The following is a 21533-nucleotide window of genomic DNA, read 5'->3' as shown; positions in this document are numbered from 1 at the left end:
TTTAACAAAATCCCCCTTAACATTTCCTGAAAGTTCCAGCTTTATACCCTCAGCCAAAGTTTCCCCGAAAGGTACCACATTCTCATATAATCCCCGCAGTCTTGCATTTTTACACATTTGCCTCCTCCGAGTTGAATTCAAACGTACATACCAGACCCAATAGACTATTAGTAAAAAGAAAAAAACAAATAAATTGCTTGTTTAACTTGCTTCATGGGCTTCAGTCATAGCCTTCTGAAGCTATATACAGCCCATGGGCAAAAGGGTGAACACCATTGCTATATACTATTAGGGTTAAACAAAACACAAGTGTTAACATCATTTTTATTATCTTTCGTACAACAAACCAAGAAACTATAACCAAGATCACTAATACCTATAACCATTAATTAACCAAACGTAACACTTTTGGAGAAATGTTAAATAAGTAACAAAGAGTATGCAGTACACATAACAACATCAGCGAACTTCAGGCAAATGATATGAGCTATAAATGAGAAATATCAAGATCTTAATAGTATCGAGTCTTTCAATTAAACAATCTGGAGTCAAGTCATAGGCTTTTCTTTCTGAACTTACTGATTGGACCAAACCAAAAGATTAAAAGCTGTGAAAGGATATGAAAAATATCCAGATCTTAATAGTATCGAGTCTTTCAATTAAACAATCTGGAGTCAAGTCATAGGCTTTTCTTTCTGAAAATACTGATTGGACCAAACCAAAAGGTTAAAAGCTGTGAAAGGATACCCTTCATCCCGTCACGACAAAGATCCTAGGAAGAAAATGACTATTTTACGAGAATGCGTTATGGTCCTACTCTTCTAGTGTGTTTTTCATCCACTAAGCGTAAAAATGAAGGAGGGCATCAGTAATTCGAATTTTAACATTTCAAATTTCTAACTCAATTATATTTCCAGAAATTAAAACGAGAAAGTCCAAAAAGAAAATGTTTTACTGATTTTGATTCAAACGATAAAAAGAATCCGTAGGGCAAAATATTCAAGACTTTCTTTTTAATATTTTCTAAGAAGTTACTTCGTTTTCAATACATTTTTTGTAATTTGTTCGTAATATTCTTAGCTTAGGCACCGGTCCGGGATAGAAGGGTTGACAACCCTAGATCTAGATCTTAATAACAGCTCCGTTTTTTTAGGGTTCTCACAACCTTTGACTTAAGATAAGTATAACGCCATCGGTAGTTCTTTATGCATTAATCCTTAATAGTTTTTGTCTATTGTGAGGGATGATCTCTTATATGGCTGGTAATTACCTAACTGCCAAGACTAGGAGAATATCATAAAGCATTGATGGTGCCAAGAATCATGATAAAAAGAGAGAGAGAAAAAAAATGCGTAGCTGATGGAAGAAGGTTGATTCAATTATGTTAAGGTCGTCTTAGAGCCCACGAGACTCAATTCTTGCAGCTATGGTATGGTTTGAAACATGTCACTGTGATTTTTTCAAGATTGAATAGCCAAGTAAACAGATAAAATGCTCGTACTAATCAGTTCGAAAGATTTTTCAGGTAAAAACAGGACGAATAAAGTCCATGAGACTTGGAATGCATATGGGTTTCATGTTAATTAGGTACATACTAGAAAAAAAGTCGAAGATTCTATCACGAAAATTAGAAAAACACTTGGATAGCAGATTTTTCCACCAGGATGTCTTTATCAAATGGCACTTTAGTTTTGAGTTACAATTTTTTCTAACAATCATACCAAAAACTTTTGACTTTCAGAAAAAAGAATTCTACCCGCACGAAAAATAATCTTTTTTGGCACATAATTAATATTGAACACAAAGGAGACAGTGATTTGAATTTAAAAAGAACGAATACAATCTTTCTGCCAATGTGAACATAACTGGTACAGTTTTCATGGATAGGACAATCCTTAACGTTCCGATCGAAGATAGAAAAGACCAAGATATTGTACGAGTAATGTATTCATGGAAGGGCTCTAAATATATTTGTTCAAGGCACAGATTTCTTTACAGTTTGAACACTTTACTTTACAGTGTTCTTTACAGATTTCTCTTATACTGTCTACGATTAATCCCTTAAAAAAAAAAAAAAAAAAAAAAAAAATCATGAATTAAAGACTAAAGAAACAATCACAGTTTGGATCCAGAAAAAATTAAAAAATGTCCTGAATAGTATCTCGTACAAAAAGAAGGAAAAAAATGGACGGTAAAAAAATACTGGAAAAAGGTGAATAGCTACATTGAAACTATTAACATACGACCACATTTTAACTCATTCTATAAGTTGTGAGTGGCAATAAATGATGAAATGGAAGCTGAACACACTTACAAATATCACGATAGTTAGATAGAAAGTTGCAGCAGAAGTTTATTTCTTAGGGACATAAAGAAAAAATAATATAGAAGAGGTGCTAGACACTTGAAAGTCCATTTTTAGGCCCCACCGTCTTCTACTCTCGAAGCAGGCCAACCTTAATAATAAAAAAAAGGTAAAGAATACGGCATTAGACTTTACAGTCTTTACCAGCGATGCTGATCTCCGTTTCTTGGCCCTTCAGCCAGGAAGTGCAATGGGGGGTTGGGGGCCAACCACCCTGTGCTTTCGCACACCCTTCCTGTTTACCTTCAACAGATTTCTCCAGGTACCCATTTACAGCTGGATCGACTCTGGCTGAGCTTACAGATTCACGCCACTGACCCCCGTCCCAAACTAAGTAACTGGACACACTAGGATTCGAACCCTCGCCCTCTCAGACAAAGGATCCTAAATCCAGCGCACCAACCCACTCGGCCAGGACGGCTAGGCCAACCTTAATAGTCTTGCAAAATACCCCAGACCGTCCTTAGGTACATGAATGGTTATTCACAGATGTAAGTTAAACAAAGATGACAAAAGAAAAGTTAGCACAATACTTAGAGCACATATTGATACTTTAAAACTTAACTAAAATGGCAAACCAACATTCTGGTATAGTTTATAATGTCTCTTTTTCATGAGTTTCTTATTCAAGAGATTAAAAGGAACAGAAGATTCAGAGCACCCGAATGAACATTTCTACTTTCTCAAAAAATAGAGGTAGCAGTGGTACTTTTAGTTTTACGTTCTTATACAAAATGAAAGAAACAATCCAAAAAACTTCATGTTTGACTAATGAAATCAGCAGTAAATGGTCTTTAAGATTACATTATTACAAGAAAAGCCATTTCGCAACTAATTTGATTAACTTCATTTAAGTTAACAAATGGAAAATTTATTTTAAGTTTGCCAGAAACATAATCATAAAATTAAAAAAAAAATTAAGAAGCAAAAGAAATCAGAACTCGTATTTCAAACATGTTATGTCATTGTAAAATAGTACACTAAAAAAATAATAATAAAAAAAAATATATTAAAATCAACGCGTCAGTTAATGCACACTTATTTGATCCTAAATATAGGGTTGAAACTAGCCTATTTGACGAAAGACATAATTGTATTTCTAATAATTTTTATGCAGTCACGCATTTCTGCTTCGTTAATGCACAAGGGTGGTGCAAAACGAATGATGTCACCATGGGTAGGCTTCGCCAAAAGTCCATTATCGCGGAGTCGTAGACATACTTCCCAGGCATCGTACTCTGAAGAAATAAAAATATTATATACAACACTGTAAAAACCATTCGCCAAAAATTTATACAGACTGATAAAAATTAGCAACATTCCATAACAACAAAATTAGAAAACTGGTTCTGTCCATGTACTTAGATAGGACTTATAGACAGAATTTTTATCCGAAAAAATAAACAAAGGAATCCTATGATTCCTTTGTTAATTTATTCCTTAATATTAGTTGCATTATCCTGTAACAGCAATTCTTTTTAAAATCACACCGTCTCTCCTCTCAATGTCACTAACTTTACTTTCCAAAATCAATAATTTATTTACGTGCCATCTATACTTAGAAACAAATAAGTTTGAAAACCATATCAAACAACAATCTTAAAATATGAGCAGTAAATAACTTATCAGATTAAATTTTCTGGCATTCTAGAACCAATCGCTCAAAAAAAAAAAAAACATCTGCCAAGTCGTTTTGCATTGTGCCCTTTCGTTATAGGGCAACTCTTCCACGAGGGCAACAAGTTTTCAAAAATTCTGCAAAATACATTTCTTTTGCTCACCAATTCCTCTTACCTTATGTTCAATCCCTTTCAATCTAACTACTAATATCCTCATGTTGCCTAAATCAAAATCTTTGTTTTTACATAATATTAAATTATTATAAATTTTATAAATTATAAATAAATATATATTTCATAATTATAATAAATATTATAAATTTTATAAGTTATATAAATTGAACTAATATTAAATTATTATAAATATTAAATCATTATATTAAATAGCAATAAACTCAACAACAAGACAAGGTTTTTCACTTCCAAGCAACATTTCATTGGTATAGATACATTCTGAATGATAATAAATATGGTTCAATATGATGGAAATCCTTTCAATTTTCCATCAAATATGTGCAAAATAGACTGGAAGTTTCCGAGTAATTGTTCAGCCAGCAATTCCAAAAAGAGAGTCCTTGAATGGAATTGAAGATGTCATATGAAAATGTTTAAAGGAGGTGAGAAATTCACAAAGGGAGTAAAGATCAAGACTTTGAATAGAATTAGAGGGAGGAAGAATATGTAAAACTGTATTGGGAATGATATATTGATAATCTCTTTTAGTGACAGCCCGGTAACAAGTTTTAGAACAATTGTGTTCTTAAAGAGTTTTAGACTACTACTTTTAGGGAATTCACTTTAGATAAAAAAAAATCAATATCTCGTTACCTAAATTTTATTTTAATAGGGAAAAATATCAACATAATTATAAACTATAAGAGCTAAAACATAATTTAAAATTTCTCAAATTATTGTGCGGAACTCGATTAGCACACAAAATTGAACTGAAAACTTAGACTTAAAAAAAAACCACCCACATATATTCTTATTTTTGCTCTAAGTGAAGTTAATCCGCATGACAAATTTTGGGCCGTCTTGGATCCGATACAGTTCCAAGATTCATTTATTAGAATTACTTCATTGTATTTTTTATAAATTCTACCCAATATTGTTTTCTTCAAACGTCCCCTTTATATATCTAAAATATTTGTTTATTAACAGTATGTTCCACGTTGCCTAGCGCTTATAAATTACATTTAATAGAAGGGGCACTGTAACCTATGCGTCTGAATTTATATCAGTCAAGGCTTCTGTAGCGGAATAATGACAGCTGTAACAACTTGACACCCAAATAATATTTCATTTGGCAACATGACACTCTACACTTCATACTTGTGAGACCTGCATACTATGTGTCACAAGTCCACTTAACAGTTTATCAAAGTTCATTCAATAAAAAGTTACCGGTAGAGTTGGCTGGTTCGAGGTTCTACAAGTTTAGGTTTATACTGAAACAGTAAAGTTGTGGTGGTCATAGAGGGAGGAAGTCCCAATGTTATGTACTTTTTAGCAACCATTCAAGACTTCCGCTTCATCATACTGCAGGATGTGGATGAAATATTGATTAAATATTTGAAAATCTAACTTAAAATTTATACTTTTTCCAACAAAGTTAAATCAAAGCTCTGAAAAAAAAACTAAGTTCTTTATCAGGAACTGGAAAAAGCAGCATGAAAAACTCATCCAAGAAGCAAGACAACAAAATATCAACATGGTGTATTAAATACACTTTGCATTAATTACGGAGAAAAGAACCTGACACAGAATACCATATTGATTCTATGCATATACAAGCATTTCCTGCTGTTTTTCAATACTTCTAGCTACAAAAGTATGTTGATTGGGATTACACACAACTAAATTTAAATTCAAATTAGCTCGCGTCATATTTGATGCGATACATTGTATTGATATTAGGCTCTTATTTCTTTAAAGAGCTTTCGAAGTTGCACATTCGGCGCCTTCTGGCAATTAAATTTATTTTTTATTTTACTTAAAGTGATGCTTTCTATATTTCTTTCTTTCAATTTTTTTCCCTTTGAAAAACTTCAGATGTAGACTAAAAACTTTTAGTATCTATTTGTATTGTAGTAACGCTATCTCTATTATAACTTATTCGTCAGTTCGTTCTTTTTTATCTCTTTTCATGTGTCTTGACTACTAAGGTCCCCGCGTTGGCCCTGCAGTGCGTTGCTACAGCAAGGTTCCATCTCTGGATCCCATACTACCAATCCAAGGTCAAATCCACTGCGCTACCACAGGGCATGTAGGATGGATGTCATTGCGTCCTTCAGGCCCAAGCTAAAAGTTTAAATAAGTACACATTTTTTGTAACATTACATAGCTTACACTTTATCTGATTTTCTCATCCCTGAGAGCAGTTGTACTCTTGCTCTCTACACTGAGTGTCCTTGATTAGCTATATGAAAAATAAGAGATGAAAGACGTCCTTGCTCCTTAACACTGTTGTCATTTAGAACAAGAGTATTCTGCTACTGCATTCTTTTTCGAGCACAAATTCGTAAATACACTCGTATTTCTCGTTATTTATACCTTTTCTTATGCTCCAGAGTTTTTAACAACAAGACACGCGACGTAACATTTTTTGAAAGGATGAATTTTGGCTCCTTAGTTTAAAAAATGGTAATTAACAAAATTTAGTTTCTCCGTCTCAGAGTAAAAAAGAAAAAAAACTCCGAGAAAAGGTTCCAGATCATCTTCGTCCCTTGTTTCTCTGTGGACAGTATAAAAACTGTTGAGTCCTTATTGAAAATCCAAATCCCAGAGCTTGTGAATATGGAAGACTGAAGCGTCTCTGATGTCCAAAAAGAAGGGTAATATTTTGTGCTGGACCAGAAAGTTGCATGCAACCCTAATTCTGCGAACAGGGACGAGATTTGGGGAAGAATCGAAGATTTTTCGTGGAACTTTCAAAAATATAAGAAAATCCTTTAAAAATTGTCATTTTTAATAAGATGATTTCAGTACAAAAGCATTTGTCAAGCCCCCTCCAATCCCCAACTCCTTTTGTAAAACGCAATCAATGAAGATTTTTTGGTTCATTTGCTCGTAATAATTAGAAATTCATCTTACGCGGAGCAATAACGATGGCATTTAATAGTCCTTTGCCACGAACAAGCTTCACAATGTCCTTGGGCAATTCACTCAGTTCTCCTCTAAGTATATCTCCCATTTTGCTTGAATTTTCAGCAAGTTTCTCATCCTGCAAAAGAAATCAAATTCAGTCAAAAGAGAATAATTTCGTTTAAGCTTATGCATACTGATTGTCTGTTATCTATGAAGTTCTTAAGGATTTCCTCCGATTTCCAAGAATGAAATTCGTGTTCTCTAAAATATCCTCGAAAATTAATGTTCACAAATACTCAAAAGTTGAAGTACCAAGGACACCCAAATGAAAACATTTTTGTCCGTTAAATTTTTGGGAGATTTCATGGAACCCATTCTTCTTTCAGGGAAATCCACGGAAAAACGGAAAGCGGAAAAAAACTCAGGGATAGTAGAATGCTAGTATGCTAATGATGAGGTTCATTTTCAGAGCAAGCTCACATTACCCTTGTTCTAAAATAACACGAGCCTATAACAAGCTAAATCTTTATAAAAAATAGCCAATAATACGGATTTTCATCGAAATTAGTGACTTTGCGAGCTCATTTTTCGATTGCTAAGTTTTGTAAAATCGTTTTAATATTAAAGCCTCAATGCACTGGCCAGTAGCATAGTTAGGTTAAAGTTTAGGATACAGTCCAAAATGTCAACATTTGCAATTGCAATCAATAAAAAACAAGAAAACTGAATAATTCATTTCAAAGCGGTATGGCGATTCTAAACAGCCGTTCGTTCGTAAATAGTTCGTTTCTTCTCCTTCCTTCTTCTTGCCTTTGTCTCCTTTTTACTTATTTCTTTTCATGTTATTATTTGGACAAACTGTAAACACGAAGCAGAACACCGGATTGTCACGGATGCTCACATAGGCACAATTTTACAAATCTGTTTTTCAAGAAGCCTCAACTACTTATATTCTTAGATATATCCAATGGTACAATCCTAAATATATTGTTTATGTCTGACAATAATGTTCTTTCTGAAAGCAATGCAATTTTCTACCTAGCCATGTCCATGAAGCAATAAGAAGAACGTCACAGGTAAATACATACAGTATCCAATTAAAATAGAACGAAGTATTTTCTAAGAAAGTACTAGCATGCGTTAGACATTTTTATTTTATGTCTCTTATTTATTCCTCTTTACTCTCACTTTCATTCTTTCTCTCCGCTCTCATTCTCACTCATGTCTTCCTCTAACTTAGGAGAGGTGGCTCATTTCTTATTTGCGGATTTGAAATCTTTCCCTTTTTCTGCAGAATTTTAAGTCTTTGTAAAATAAGTGTATATTTTGTCTTTTCGTTACAGATTTTTTCTTCTCAAAATTTTGCTTCCTATTTATTTTCTCTTCTTTGTCGCACAAAAGCTACTCCTGCTTGTACTAGAGACGATTTGGCAGAAGCCCTTATCAAACATCTTCTAACTTGGCCGATTATTTGATAATCAAATAATCATTTTAGTTGTAGATAGCTCGACAAAAAGATTTTGCGGCAAATTGAAACTGCTTACATGCACGCTGTTACATGAATCGTCCACAAGCCAAGTCTATAAACTCAATTTTCACACACTTAAATTTAAGCACCAAAAATATTGACTAACTCTTGACCTTGCATTTAAAAAGAAATGCTTTAATAACAAAGGTTAACACTATCCTCCTCTCCCAAGAAAAATCTCAGCCACAAAACAATTTTTGAAATTTATTTATTTTTACACTCAAACTAATAAGCAAATTAAAAACCAAACATTTTTAACACGATGAGGGTACAATAAAATCAAAGCCGCAAATGTAAATTTCTTTTCACTTTTCGCCACGTCTTGTTTGATGGGATTAGCTGATTTGGTAAGTAAACAGCACATAGAGACAGATGTTGAACAACTTACCCTTAGAACTTCTAAAGCAGCTATTGCGACACGACTAGCTAGAGGATTCCCTCCATATGTTGATCCGTGCTCACCTGGCTTAATTGTTAGCATTATAGGATCATCAGCTAGTACGGCAGACACCTACAAAACAAAATTCGTAAGTTAGTCATTTTTTTTAAATTTCTTTCAATTGTAGAAGAAAAATATTGGTGCTCTAACTCTATCAATCTTTATTTTTCATTAATTAATAAGCGCAGGCTAGGAGCGGTAGAAAATAAAGCAAAAAGGCACAAACAGCATAAACAATAGTAACATTCCATCTGGATCTTCAGTTTTTTGGTCTGATTTCTCAGTTCTCTGGCTCCAGGAACTTTAACACTTTTCTTCTCTGGTCTCAGGTGCCTTGCCACCAGAGAACTGAAATCAAAGCAAAAAAGCTACTTATGCTCGCAAGATATAAGGAAATGCACATATTTCTTTTCAATTCAAAGCTGCAAGAGAAAACACTGACGTATTCCAAAAACTACTCATAATGAAGGATATTTGAGGGGCAAACCTTGAAGAGTAACCCTTTTAATGTAAAGAAGGAACTGAAGTATGAAAAACCGAGTTTTAACAACAATATATACACAAAAAGACTGCTTTCTATGCTGATTCCAAATACACAAAATTAGTTTATTTGTAATTTACATATCTAAAGGTACAGCCTAAAAACATTCGCATAATTTCTAAAAATAGCTAAAACACCCTTAAAAAACTGCACAATCTTGTTAAAAATTAAATTCTTAAATTCGTAAGTGTCTGGGAATATGACGGTATAGGATTTAAACTAGTATCTATACCTATAAAAATGCAAATTTTCTGTTTTTTTTTTCCAGAGAAGTGTGGACGCAGGTAATTTTTACTGATTTTTCTCATCTTATCAAACCAGTAGTCATTGAATATCGCGATAAGGACCACTCGAACGGAATTTATTTTCTATTGCACTTCTTTCTTTATAAATGAAAGTTATATCAGAGCAGTGTCAATTTCTACCATTTTGCTTTAAAAAAAATACTTATGGTCTGAATAGGGTCAAAACAAAATCAACGGTTATTATAGAAGGTTGATGCAGTAATACTGACAATTAAACCAAATAGTTAAGAGACGGATAATAGGAGAGGGGTCAGTAAACCTTTTTTTGTGAGAAGGTAGGCGAGTGAAGGAAAGAGGGGGGGGGGGGTGAGTGACATCCTAAAGATGCAAAAGTTGCATTTTCAGGCTCAAATTTTCAACCTTTTCAGAAAAGATCAATGAGATAAACATGGAAGTGGATTTGACCCGTCAGCTCCATTTATTAGGAGGAATATATATGGACTAATAGTATAATACGGATACTGAGGGGTGACAACTCCCTTCATATTGACTCTTTCTTACAACTCACAACAGTTTGATTCTTTCCCACAACTCTACTTTTTAAAACAATAAAAAACTTTAGCGTAAAGAGCGAGGTGTTACAACAACAGTTTGATTCTTTCCCACAACTCTACTTTTTAAAACAATAAAAAACTTTAGCGTAAAGAGCGAGGTGTTGAGGAGGGGAAAACCCCTTTCATATACGGAATAATTTCTGTTCGTTTTAAGTTTTAATGTCGCTCCTTACTTGCAGTTAAAAAACGTGTTTTTTTATTTAATTTCTGAACATTTTTTTAAATAATGGATATTTTGATTTTGGCTCACCGCACATGCATAATTAAAACGATATTTGTATATTGATTTTTTGGGGGACTAAATGGCTTTCTCATAGTTTTGATCGAAAGACTTTGATAAAAAAAGGGTGGGGGAGGAGGCCTAGTTGCATTCCAATTTCCGGTTACTGAAAAGGCAGCTAGAACTTTTTATTTTTTTTGCGAACGTTTTTTAGTAATACGTAACTTACGAATTAACTTGCGTAACGAAGTGCTATATTTGTTTATTTTTATTACGTATATGAGGGGGTTCTCCCCCTCGTCAATACCTCGCTCTTTATACTAAAGCTTCAATTTGGTCCCAATACTTTAAGAATGACCCCTGAATCACAAAGGCCGTAGAATAAATAGTTAAAATTAGTAAAAATACTTTAGCGTAAAGAGTGAGGTATTGTGGAGGAGACGAACCCTCTTATATACGTAATAATTTCCGTTCGTTTTAGGTTCAAATGCTGCTCCTTACTTCCACCTGAAAAAAACTTACGGCTATCTGAAAATATTGATCCAGTAACTTTGGGAAAAAAATGAGCGTGGGAGGGGGCCTAGGTACCTTCCAATTTTTTTGGTCACTTAAAAAGGGCACTATAACTTTTAATTTCCGTTAGAACGAGCCCTCTCGCGACATTCTAGGACTACTGGGTCGATACGATCACCCCTGTTGAAAAAAAAACAGGCATCCGTGATCTGTCTTCTGGAAAAAAGAGCTTAAAACTTCTACAGTAGGGTTCTCTGATACACTGAATCCGATGGTTGGATTTTCGTTAACATTCTTTAACTTTTAGGGGTGTTTTCCCCTATTTTCAAAATAAGGCAAATTTTCTCAGGCTCGTAACTTTTGATGGGTAAAACTAAACTTGATGAGGCTATATATTGGTATCAAAATTCTATTTTTTAGAGTTTCAGTTACTATTGAGCCGGGTCGCTCCTTACTACAGTTCGTTACCACGAACTGTTTGATCAGAGGGGTTTACCGTCACATTTTATTGGGGATGCTCATAGGATTGCTTATTAAATTTCTCAATCAAGTTTCAACAGCCGTTGGGTCATCAACGAATTTCCATCTGTCAGGTAATTCCTTAGCGAAGATGTTAATCATAACTACAAAGAGGAGGAGACCTAGAAGAGTACCTTTGGGTATGCCATCATGGAAGGGAAAGCATTAGAATAAGATTCTGGTATTTGACAACCTGTGATCTATTTGATAAAAAGGAGACAACCAATTTCGCTAGTAAGGAATCAATGACGAATTCGCTGACCCGTTTCTCAACTAAAATATTGTTGTTAAAAAGTTCAAACGGTTTTTGAAGGTCAACAGAAATAAAATTTAGCCAGGAACGAGGCTTTTCGAGTATTTTCCCGATATGGTCGATAAGAGAAACGAGGTAGTGGATATTAGAAGTGGATTTTAGGTTCTCGAATTGCCTCTGGTCAGTGAGAGGTGGGATTTTTTCCTTTACCCAATCTGCTTAGAATCTTTCGTAAAGTTTCAAGAAAACTGGAGTAAGAGTAAAAGGACGAACGCCTTCAAAATCAGGCTTTCCGTTTTCTTTTTCAAAGGAGTTATCAAATTCTGTATCCAAAATCATTGAATTCGCCCAGATTCGGTAATCTCGTTAAAAGGACAGAAAAAGGCTTTGAAAGGAAGTTACTCAAAGCACTAATAAGAGAAAACGGGATATCCAAAGGACAAAGAGTTGTTTTTCTTAGTTTTCCAATTCTTCTTTCAATCTCAGACGGGGAAACAGGGGGGAAAGAAGAGAAAAGGGCATCTGTTGGTAATTGATCAGAAAACGCTGGAAGGCCCTGGACAATGGAAGCCAGGAATCTGTTTAGATTATTGGCAGTAACATCAGGGGACTCGGATGGATCATGCATCCTGCCACATGGCTTTTTAATCTCTGAATACGAATTTTTGATTTATTAGTGAACAATTCTTCAATCCTATTTATGTGGTACTGTCGAGTTAATTTACGAATTCCACTTTTAATTGATTTTCTTAGCTTATTAGCTTCGTCCGGTTTACCATTTCTGAAAAGCTTCGATTTGGTTCTAACTAGTGTTTTTATAGTTTGATTAATAATGGATTTACCACTGGAGGACCTTTTAAATCTTTATTTCTCTGAAACAATATCTATCAATTAGCTTTTGCGGAAGGTAGTCAATTTCTACTCAAGACTTTTTCAATTCATAAATATCATACGATTTTGTGACAAGTCTAAAACTTTAATTTGCGCCGAAGGTGCAATATATTTAAATAACTGAATTATTAGTTTCAGATCTAATCAAACAGTTCGTGGCAAAGAACTGTAGTAAGGAGCGACCCGGCTCAATAGTAACCGAAACTCTAAAAAATGGAATTTTGATACCAATAGTTACATCAAAAGAATCGCATTTTAATGCTGATTTTAAATATATAAATTTCATCAAGATCAGTTATACCCATCAAAAGTTACGAGCCTGAGAAAATTTGCATCATTTTAGAAAATAGGGGGAAACACCCCCTAAAAGTCATACAATCTTAACGAAAACCACACCATCAGATTTTATGTCTTTAGGGTGATTTACTCCCCCGCAGTCCCTGTGGGAGGGGCTGCAAGTTACAAACTTTGATCTGTGTTTACATATAGTAATGGTTACTGGGAAGTGTACAGACGTTTTCAGGGGGATTTTTTTTGTTTAGGGGGGAGATTTGAGGGGGGGGGGGTTACGTGGGAGGATATTTCCATGGAGAAACTTGTCATGGGGGAAGAGAATTTCAATGAAGGGGGCGCAGGATTTTCTAGCATTATTTGAAAAAACAATGAACAAAATAAATATGAAAAGTTTTTTCAACTGAAAGTAAGGAGCAGCATTAAAACTTAAAACAAAAATTATTACGCATATGAGGGGCTTACCTCCTCGTTATACCTCACTCTTTACGCTAAAGTATTTTTAGTAATTTCAACTATTTATTCTACGGCCTTTGTTATTCAGAGTTCATTCTTAAGGAATTGGGACAAAATTTAACCTTTAGGGCAAAGAGCGAGGTATCGACGAGGGTTGAACCCCCTCATACACGCAATAAAACATATTCTGTTCTTTTTAAGTTTTAATGTTGCTCCTTACTTTCATTTAAAAAAAAACTTTTTTTATTTAATCGACTCACAGAACCCGAATTGCTCTGACTTTTTCTTTTTGAAAATGATCAAATAATTTTCAAAGATAAATCACAAACAGGAAAAAGCCTACGTTTTTTTTTTTAATCTGAATAGTTAGAGGCGAACCTCAGAGAATCAAGCATCTAGGTAAGTCAAGTATGGCACCATACCCTAGAAAGGTTTACCGATGATAATACTGCTACTAAAGCTAGCCTGCTACTATTGATTAATATATCAGTTGCTATGAGCTAGTGTTCGTTCTTTATTATAATTCTTTTCTATGGAAAGATAGCACAACATTATAGAGATGATCACTTTAGGGTTAGGCCAAAAAAGTATTGTTTCAGGAGACAGTTATAACTTTGAACTGAGAGATGAAATAAAATTACTTTCTTTAAAATTTTCAGGAATTATTCTAGTTTCAACTGACAAATCAGATTTTTTGTTAAGACCCTAAAAATTACAGCATTTTATAGAGCTATATCTACACGCTTTTTATAATGTTAAAATACTATTTTGATCTTAGTATGCAAGATGATGTTTATAACATTTGCTACTCCAGTGTAATACAAAAATGCACTTTATAGCAAAAATAGAGTGTATTTTAGAAATTATTTTTGTTAACTAAATTTTTTTTATAAATAAATCCATTTCCTTCAAAATGAGACATTAAAACAACTCTCTATAATGTTCCAGTACCCCACTAGCTGCGGAGGAAAAAGAAAGAAAAAAAGATGCCTTCGATGCAGAATATCGTGGTTGCAGCCACTTTTCTTCTTTTTCAAGCCAATAGATTTTTCTTGTTGTTCAAGCCAAGGGACTGTAAGTTTCCTATATAGGGGTATCGTAGATAACTTCGAAGACCACACTGCCTTTCCATGACGAAAGTATAACAGTTAAAAATAGGGATGAAACCTTTTAATCGACACTGAACAGATATAAAGTTTCTAACTGGATATTTCGAACACATATACAGTGTTCGAAATATCCAGTTAAAAATTTTATATCTGTTCACTGTCGATTAAAAGGTTTCATCCCTATTTCCAACTGTTATATTTTCGATAGGGGTATCAGCCAAGGCGGTTCTAATATTGAACTTCTTGTTTCGATCTGACTCTATTTTTAGTAGTAATGGGTTATTGTATTCCTTAGTATGGGACGTGATCGTCTCTTACTAGGTTGCTACCTATTCTGACCAAAACTTGCTCTTAAAAATAAGTAAATCATCCTATTTCTGCATGCGTCTGAAATAATTCCGAACTATTTTTATCAGCAAAAAATGCAGGGCAAATTTCGGAAATATCATTCGGTAGATGGACAAAAGCAGAATATCACCAAACGAATAATAACAAAATTGTTGCTTTAAGTTGAAATATAAATAAAGTAGGATCGCAAAAAATTAACAAAATATAAAAATCTTTAGCAGGGAACATAAACCTTAAATGCAAAACAAGAAGAGAAAACATAATAAAATCATAACTAACAAATAAAAATATTTAGAAGCAATAAATAACACTAAATATAAGAAAGATCAGATACAAAATCCCACCAAGACTACATTGGCAAGTGTTGATTCAAATTTCCGGGTTTCCAAATTTGTGCGTCATTTTCCCAGAGTATACCCTAAAAAAGGTTGACAACACTCGTCTAGCGCATATCATTGGTAATAATTACCGTTAGGAACGGAAAAGGAGGAAGAAGAGAAATAAATACAATATCAATTTTGGCAATACCGGTAATACACCACCAGAAAGGGCTTTTCCAAGGACAACGATATCAGGTCGGACATTTTCATAATCAACTGCAAGCCATTTTCCAGTTCGGCAAAGGCCAGTTTGAACTTCATCTGCAATCCAAAGCACATTATATTTTGTGCAAAGGTCTCTGATACCCTTCAGATAACCTTCATCGGGGACAACAACGCCAGCTTCTCCCTGAATTGGTTCCACCATAAATGCACAGACATTCGAGTCTCTGAATGATGCCTAGAGATACAAGGAAATTCTATTAGGAATGTTTCCTTAAATACAAAACAAGAACTAAAACTTCAGGACTCAAAGAACTGAAATACTATAAAAACAAAACTATGCAGCATTAAAGCAATAAAAATACAGGGTTTCTAGCCTAATGTTAAAAAATTCCGCAGACACAGACTTTTCCAAATAAGTAACTAGTTTTGTGACGAAAAAATCATTCTTTATCAGCGGTATGGCAAAAAATTCTGGGGATCAGGTGCCAGTTGCCGCTGATGACTGGCGGGTGATGTACGACTTTCCCCTCCCTTTTGAGGGCCGAGCGTTGCCTGCCCCAGCCAGTCTACAGCTGGTGGGTGGAATCCTAGGGATGGGGAAAAACAAAGGTAGACATGTTCACATTAGAAAGGCTATTATACAAAGTGGAAAAATACATACGCAAGCCCTATCTAAGAGTACTACGCCGAAGAGGCACCAATAGTCCGGGGGCTATTTGGGTGTAGAAGCAATGGGCCCCTATTGCCTGAACCTCTAAACAGTTTTGCGAGTCCGTCAATAATAATAAGAATAACAGCAAAGGATAGCAAACTTTATAGGAGACACACATCCCAGTCAGGGTGCATTGGAAGGCTGCTTCACAATTCCAAATGGCATCTCTAATACACAATTACATATTTAGAATATAAGTATAACGAAAATGAAGTAGCTTTTTTGTGAAAACTATTTTTTGGAAGCTGCTCGACTTTTTACATTCTTACAGATTCTAACTATGCAAAATTTTGCAGGGATGTCAATTAATATTTGAAAGTTATTCTAACAACCCCCTCCCCCCGTTACTCCTTGAAAGTATAATATACGAACCCTAAAGGGTAAAGAATTTTATGGGGTTTCTTACTTTTGTAAACTTTTTTTAAACAATGCTTTTATTTTATGATACTCATGAGAATTTCGGTTTCTTAGGCTTGCCTTTGTAAAATATTAGTACTAAAATACTTCAGTGTGAAATGCTACATCTTGGGCATGTTCTCCAAAAAACACTTAGACAAAATAAACTTTCTTTTATCTGCAGATTTATAACAAAAAATTTTTTATGAGGATTCCTAAAAGTCGGATTTTTTTCAATGACAGATTAATAATGACAGGATTTTTACTTTTCACCAACGGTTTTTTTTTTTTTTTTTTTAGTCGTTGACTTACAATGCTTCAAAGCAGGTACCCTGATGCAAATTAGTAACCATTCTTAGCATACAGAGGTGTCTCCAAAAGGAGCTTGACACACTGAAAAAATTATTAAGACTCCTTTCTAATTGCAATGATAAAAAAACATTTATTTCAGAATATAATTACTTGGTTTAAGCCTACATTAAGTAGCTTACAGACATAAAAAAAGCCACTGTGCCACAAAAGAAATTTTATTTTAGTGAAGTTTTACAACTTTAAGTAACAACTTTAACTTTAGTACATGAGGTAAAACTCTTTTGTGGTTTAATAATTACCTGGTTTAAGCCTACGTTAAGTAGCTTACAGACACACACACACACAAAAAAAGCCACTGTGCCACGAAAGAAATTTTATTTTAGTGAAGTTTTACAACTTTAAGTAACAACTTTAACTTTAGTACATGAGGTAAAACTCGCAAATACCGTAGTCAGTTCGCAAAAATCTGTCTATTTCATCTCGCAACTATAAGAATCTGCTAAAACAAGAATATTCAGGAAATCGACCAGGAAATGAAATGGCAATGAAATGAGCACTAGTACAATGTTACTTCGACAACAGAAATTCCACCGGATGACATAGAAGTGATCAAAGTGTGCAACCCTAAGTATAATATAAACTTCCTGAAATTTGACATATTTACAAGTAGTGACGCTATATTGGCTTTAAGCAGACAGATAGGGATTATTATTACATACAGATATACAGATAGACTTTGTACTACAGATAGGTGTAAATTATTGATCAAATCGTAGATATTTTTCGAAAAGCTTAATGACTTATTATATTTTTAGCGTTTTGCGCATGGGTTACGAGCCCTACATAATAGGCCATCGAGAGCCCTGTTTTGATGCTACTGTTGGGGATTCCCTGGCCCCTTACCGTTTAATAATTTACATGCTTTATTTGGCGGTTGATTCTTTGATTCACGGCTTCCTCGATCCCATTTCGTAGTAGGAAGAGATCCCCTAAGGTACAAAAGGTACTGAAAGAGCGGAAGGTTACCATCCGATAAATCCTGTCGCTTATAAAAGTGCACTAGAATTTATAGTTTGTTATCGAATGGGCCATCCACCAACTTTCTAGGATCTTCCAGGAAACACCAGTAGCTGTTTTTTTTTTTTTTATTTAAGCTTCAATATTTTCACTATTGGATCTGGAGAATTAGCATTGAAAACACTTGCTATGTGGAAAATCATTTCAGTGGGATTAATCTAGAGAAAAATTCCTGCAAATGCAATCTAAAACCATTTAAATAACGGTCAAGTAGGTAAATCCAATTCATTCCATGATAGCAAAAAATAAAAACTTCCAGACTAGTGGCATATTATAAACATGTAGATGATGCTAAAGTATAGCTTTTTTTTAAAATACAGTCCTAAAAAAAAAATCACCAACTCAAAGGACGAGAGCCCTCAGATTAATAATATATTCTTTTTTTACAAAATAAAATCATAAGTGTTTCAAGGGAAAATAAATTGTCGTATGTTTGCCGGTCGCATCTGAAATGCCAACAGAGTTGGCCGACAATGAGCCAACTTGGGTTGACGATTTGCTGCTCTTTTTTGACGAAGAGCCGGGAGGGTATTAATACCAACCTTCTCATAAGTATTTATTTAAGATTCTTAATGAAATTTCCAGAGGATGGGGAACCGCGTTTAAAGCTAAATATTAGGGCTTAAAATGAATAAAAAAGCTTTTTATAGAAAATTGAACAACAAAGATTAAGGTTGGAGGAGAGGGACAACTATCCCTCATTTACGGAAGAATTTCTGGTCGTTGAGCTTTTAAGCAGTAGCATGGGCTCTCTATGTCCAAAAGGACAATCTTAAACATAAGCGACTACCCCTCAAAAATTTACAAACTAATTATATATTGTACATCAGCCTAATATATATTCTTTTTCAGGACGAAATCGTAAGTGTTTCGAAGGGGAAATAAGTTGCTATTATCTTTTAGGTTCCCCCAGCAACATTATCGCAAGATCAAGTACAACATTTCGCCATCTTCGGAATTCCGTGACAGTCAGTACGGGGCCCGAGGAAAGCGAATGTGGGGACTTTTGTGTGGGGGTGAACCCTGTGAATGTAGATCCCCGAACTTTGATTTAGATACTTTCACAGGCGATATCGGCCTCGATGAAAAATTCTTGGACCGTTTGCTAGATCAAGTGCCACCAAGCGAGGTCGAGAGGCTACTATAGGAACACACAGTGCCTAGTCCTCACAGTGAGTGGGAGAAGGGGGGAAGCAGGACGAAGTGGAAGCGGTTCACCCCCTGTGTGCCTAAATTTTACTTAGCTCATTCCGACTCGCGTAATGTTTATTTTTTAGGGCTGAGTTTGGAGACCCCTTTAACACTCTTACAGCTAGCAGTATCCACTCGGATCTGAATGACATAGTACCTTCCTATGTAGGCAAGATTCGAGCCCTTCTTGAAAAACAGACTCGGGAGGGAGGTGGACGGGATAGCATTAAAGCATCCATCACAATTTTTTTTTTTTATTTAAATGCAAAGTTTAGAGAGGTGTACTCGCATTGCATACAAACGGAAATACAGACTTCCTCCGGACTTGCACAATATTGAGTGTTTTTTTTTTCCAGACTGGGTGGTCAGTATTTTTAATAAGGTAAACTTTTCAAACAGTTCGTGGTAACGAACTGTAGTAAGGAGCGACCCGGCTCAATAGTAACCAAAACTTTTAAAAATGGAATTTTGATACCAATAGCTACATCAAAAGAATCGCATTTTAATGCTGGTTTTAAATATATAAGTTTCATCAAGTTTAGTCTTACCCATCAAAAGTTACGAGCCTGAGAAAATTTGCGTTATTTTAGAAAATAGGGGGAAACACCCCCTAAAAGTCATAGAATCTTAATTAATTCAGCGTATCAGAGAACCCTACTGTAGAAGTTTCGAGCTCCTATCTACAAAAATGTGAAATTTTGCATTTTTTGCCAGAAGGCAGATCACGGATGCGTGTTTATTTGTTTTTTTTTTTTTTTTTCCAGGGGTGATCGTATCGACCCAGTTGTCCTAGAATGTTGCAAGAGGGCTCATTCTAACGGAAATGAAAAGTTCTAGTGCCCTTTTTAAGTGACCAAAAAATTGAAGGGCACCTAGGCCCCCTCCCACGCTAATTATTTTCCCAAAGTCACCGGATCAAAATTCTGAGATAGCCATTTTATTCAGCGTAGTCGAAAAACCTTATAACTATGTCTTTGGGGACGACTTACTCCCCCACAGTCCCCGTGGGAGGGGCAACAAGTTACAAACTTTGACCTGTGCTTACATATAGTAATGGTTATTGGGAAGTATACAGGCGTTTTCAGGAGGATTTTTTTGGTTGGGGGAGGGGTTGAGAAGAGGGGGATATGCTGGGGGAACTTTCCATCGAGAATTTGTCATGGGAGAAGAAAATTTCTATGAAGGGAGAGGAGGATTTACTAGCATTATTGAAAAAAAAAACAATTAAAAAGTAAATGTGAAAAAGCCTTTTCAGCTGGAAGTAAGGAACAGCAATAAAACTTAAAACAAACAGAAATTATTACCCATATGAGGGGCTCACCTCCTTCTAATACCTCACTCTTTACGCTAAAGTATTTTTAGTAATTTCAACTATTTATTCTACGGCTTTTGTGATTCAGGGGTCATTCTTAATGAATTGGGATAAAATTTAAGCTATAGTGTAAAGAGTGAGGTACTGACGATGGGGCGAATCCCCTCATATATGTAATGAAAACATGAGAATACAAAAGTTCTTTACGTAAGCTAATTTATAAGTTACGTAAATCTTTCACCAATAAAAAGATTCGTAAAAAATTAAAAGTTGCCTTTTTAATTAACCAAAAAATCGGAGGGCAACTAGGCTTCGTCCTCCGCTCTTTTTTTCTCAAAATCATTCGATCAAAATTATGAAAAAGCCATTTAGCCAAAAAAAAATATATATGCAAATTTCGCTTTGATTATTCGGCTCTGCGGAGAGCCAAAATCAAAACATGCATTGATTCAAAAACGTTCAGAAATTAAATAAAAAAAACAAGTTTTTTTAACTGAAGGTAAGGAGCGACATTAAAACTTAAAACGCACAGAAATTACTTCGTATATGAAAGAGGCTCCTTCCTCATCAACGCCCCGCTCTTTACGCTAAAGTTTTTTACTGTTTTAAAAAGAAGAATTGAGAGAAAGAGTCAAACTTTAGCGTAAAGAACGGGGTGCTGATGAGGAAGCAGCCTCTTTCATATACGAAGTAATTTCTGTGCGTTTTAAGTTTTAATGTCGCTCCTTACTTTCAGTTAAAAAAACTTGTTTTTTTTATTTATATTATGAAATGCGAAGTGGGTCAGTGGTTTTATTTATCGAGAATTCAAATTGAAATATAACAAATTTAAAAAGAAATTTGTTTTAACAGGTGAGAGGAAAGAGCTGATAGAATATAATGCAGATTTAAAGGGTTGTAGAGGCGTACAACGATCTTCTTTCAATACGGACCAAGAGTGATTCAAGTAT

At 34.7% G+C, this 21533-nt stretch overlaps 1 protein-coding gene across 1 annotated transcript in view; it reads right to left on the bottom strand.

The window, feature by feature from the left end:
• Nucleotides 1–310: 310 nt before the first annotated feature.
• Nucleotides 311–21533, bottom strand: part of LOC136025006 (ornithine aminotransferase, mitochondrial-like) — an 87617-nt gene continuing 66394 nt past the window's right edge. Inside the window, exons 5-8 of the mRNA XM_065700632.1 lie at nucleotides 15567–15818; nucleotides 8988–9110; nucleotides 7078–7207; nucleotides 311–3603 (exon numbers count right to left, since the gene is read on the bottom strand). Coding sequence (XP_065556704.1) covers nucleotides 3437–3603; nucleotides 7078–7207; nucleotides 8988–9110; nucleotides 15567–15818 — 672 coding nt within the window. The 3' untranslated portion in view covers nucleotides 311–3436. The remainder of the gene's footprint in view (nucleotides 3604–7077; nucleotides 7208–8987; nucleotides 9111–15566; nucleotides 15819–21533) is intronic.

This window comes from Artemia franciscana, chromosome 3 (genome assembly GCF_032884065.1).
Source record: "Artemia franciscana chromosome 3, ASM3288406v1, whole genome shotgun sequence".
NCBI classification, from domain to species: Eukaryota; Metazoa; Arthropoda; class Branchiopoda; order Anostraca; family Artemiidae; genus Artemia; species Artemia franciscana.
This window is presented reverse-complemented; position numbering and strand designations above follow the sequence as displayed.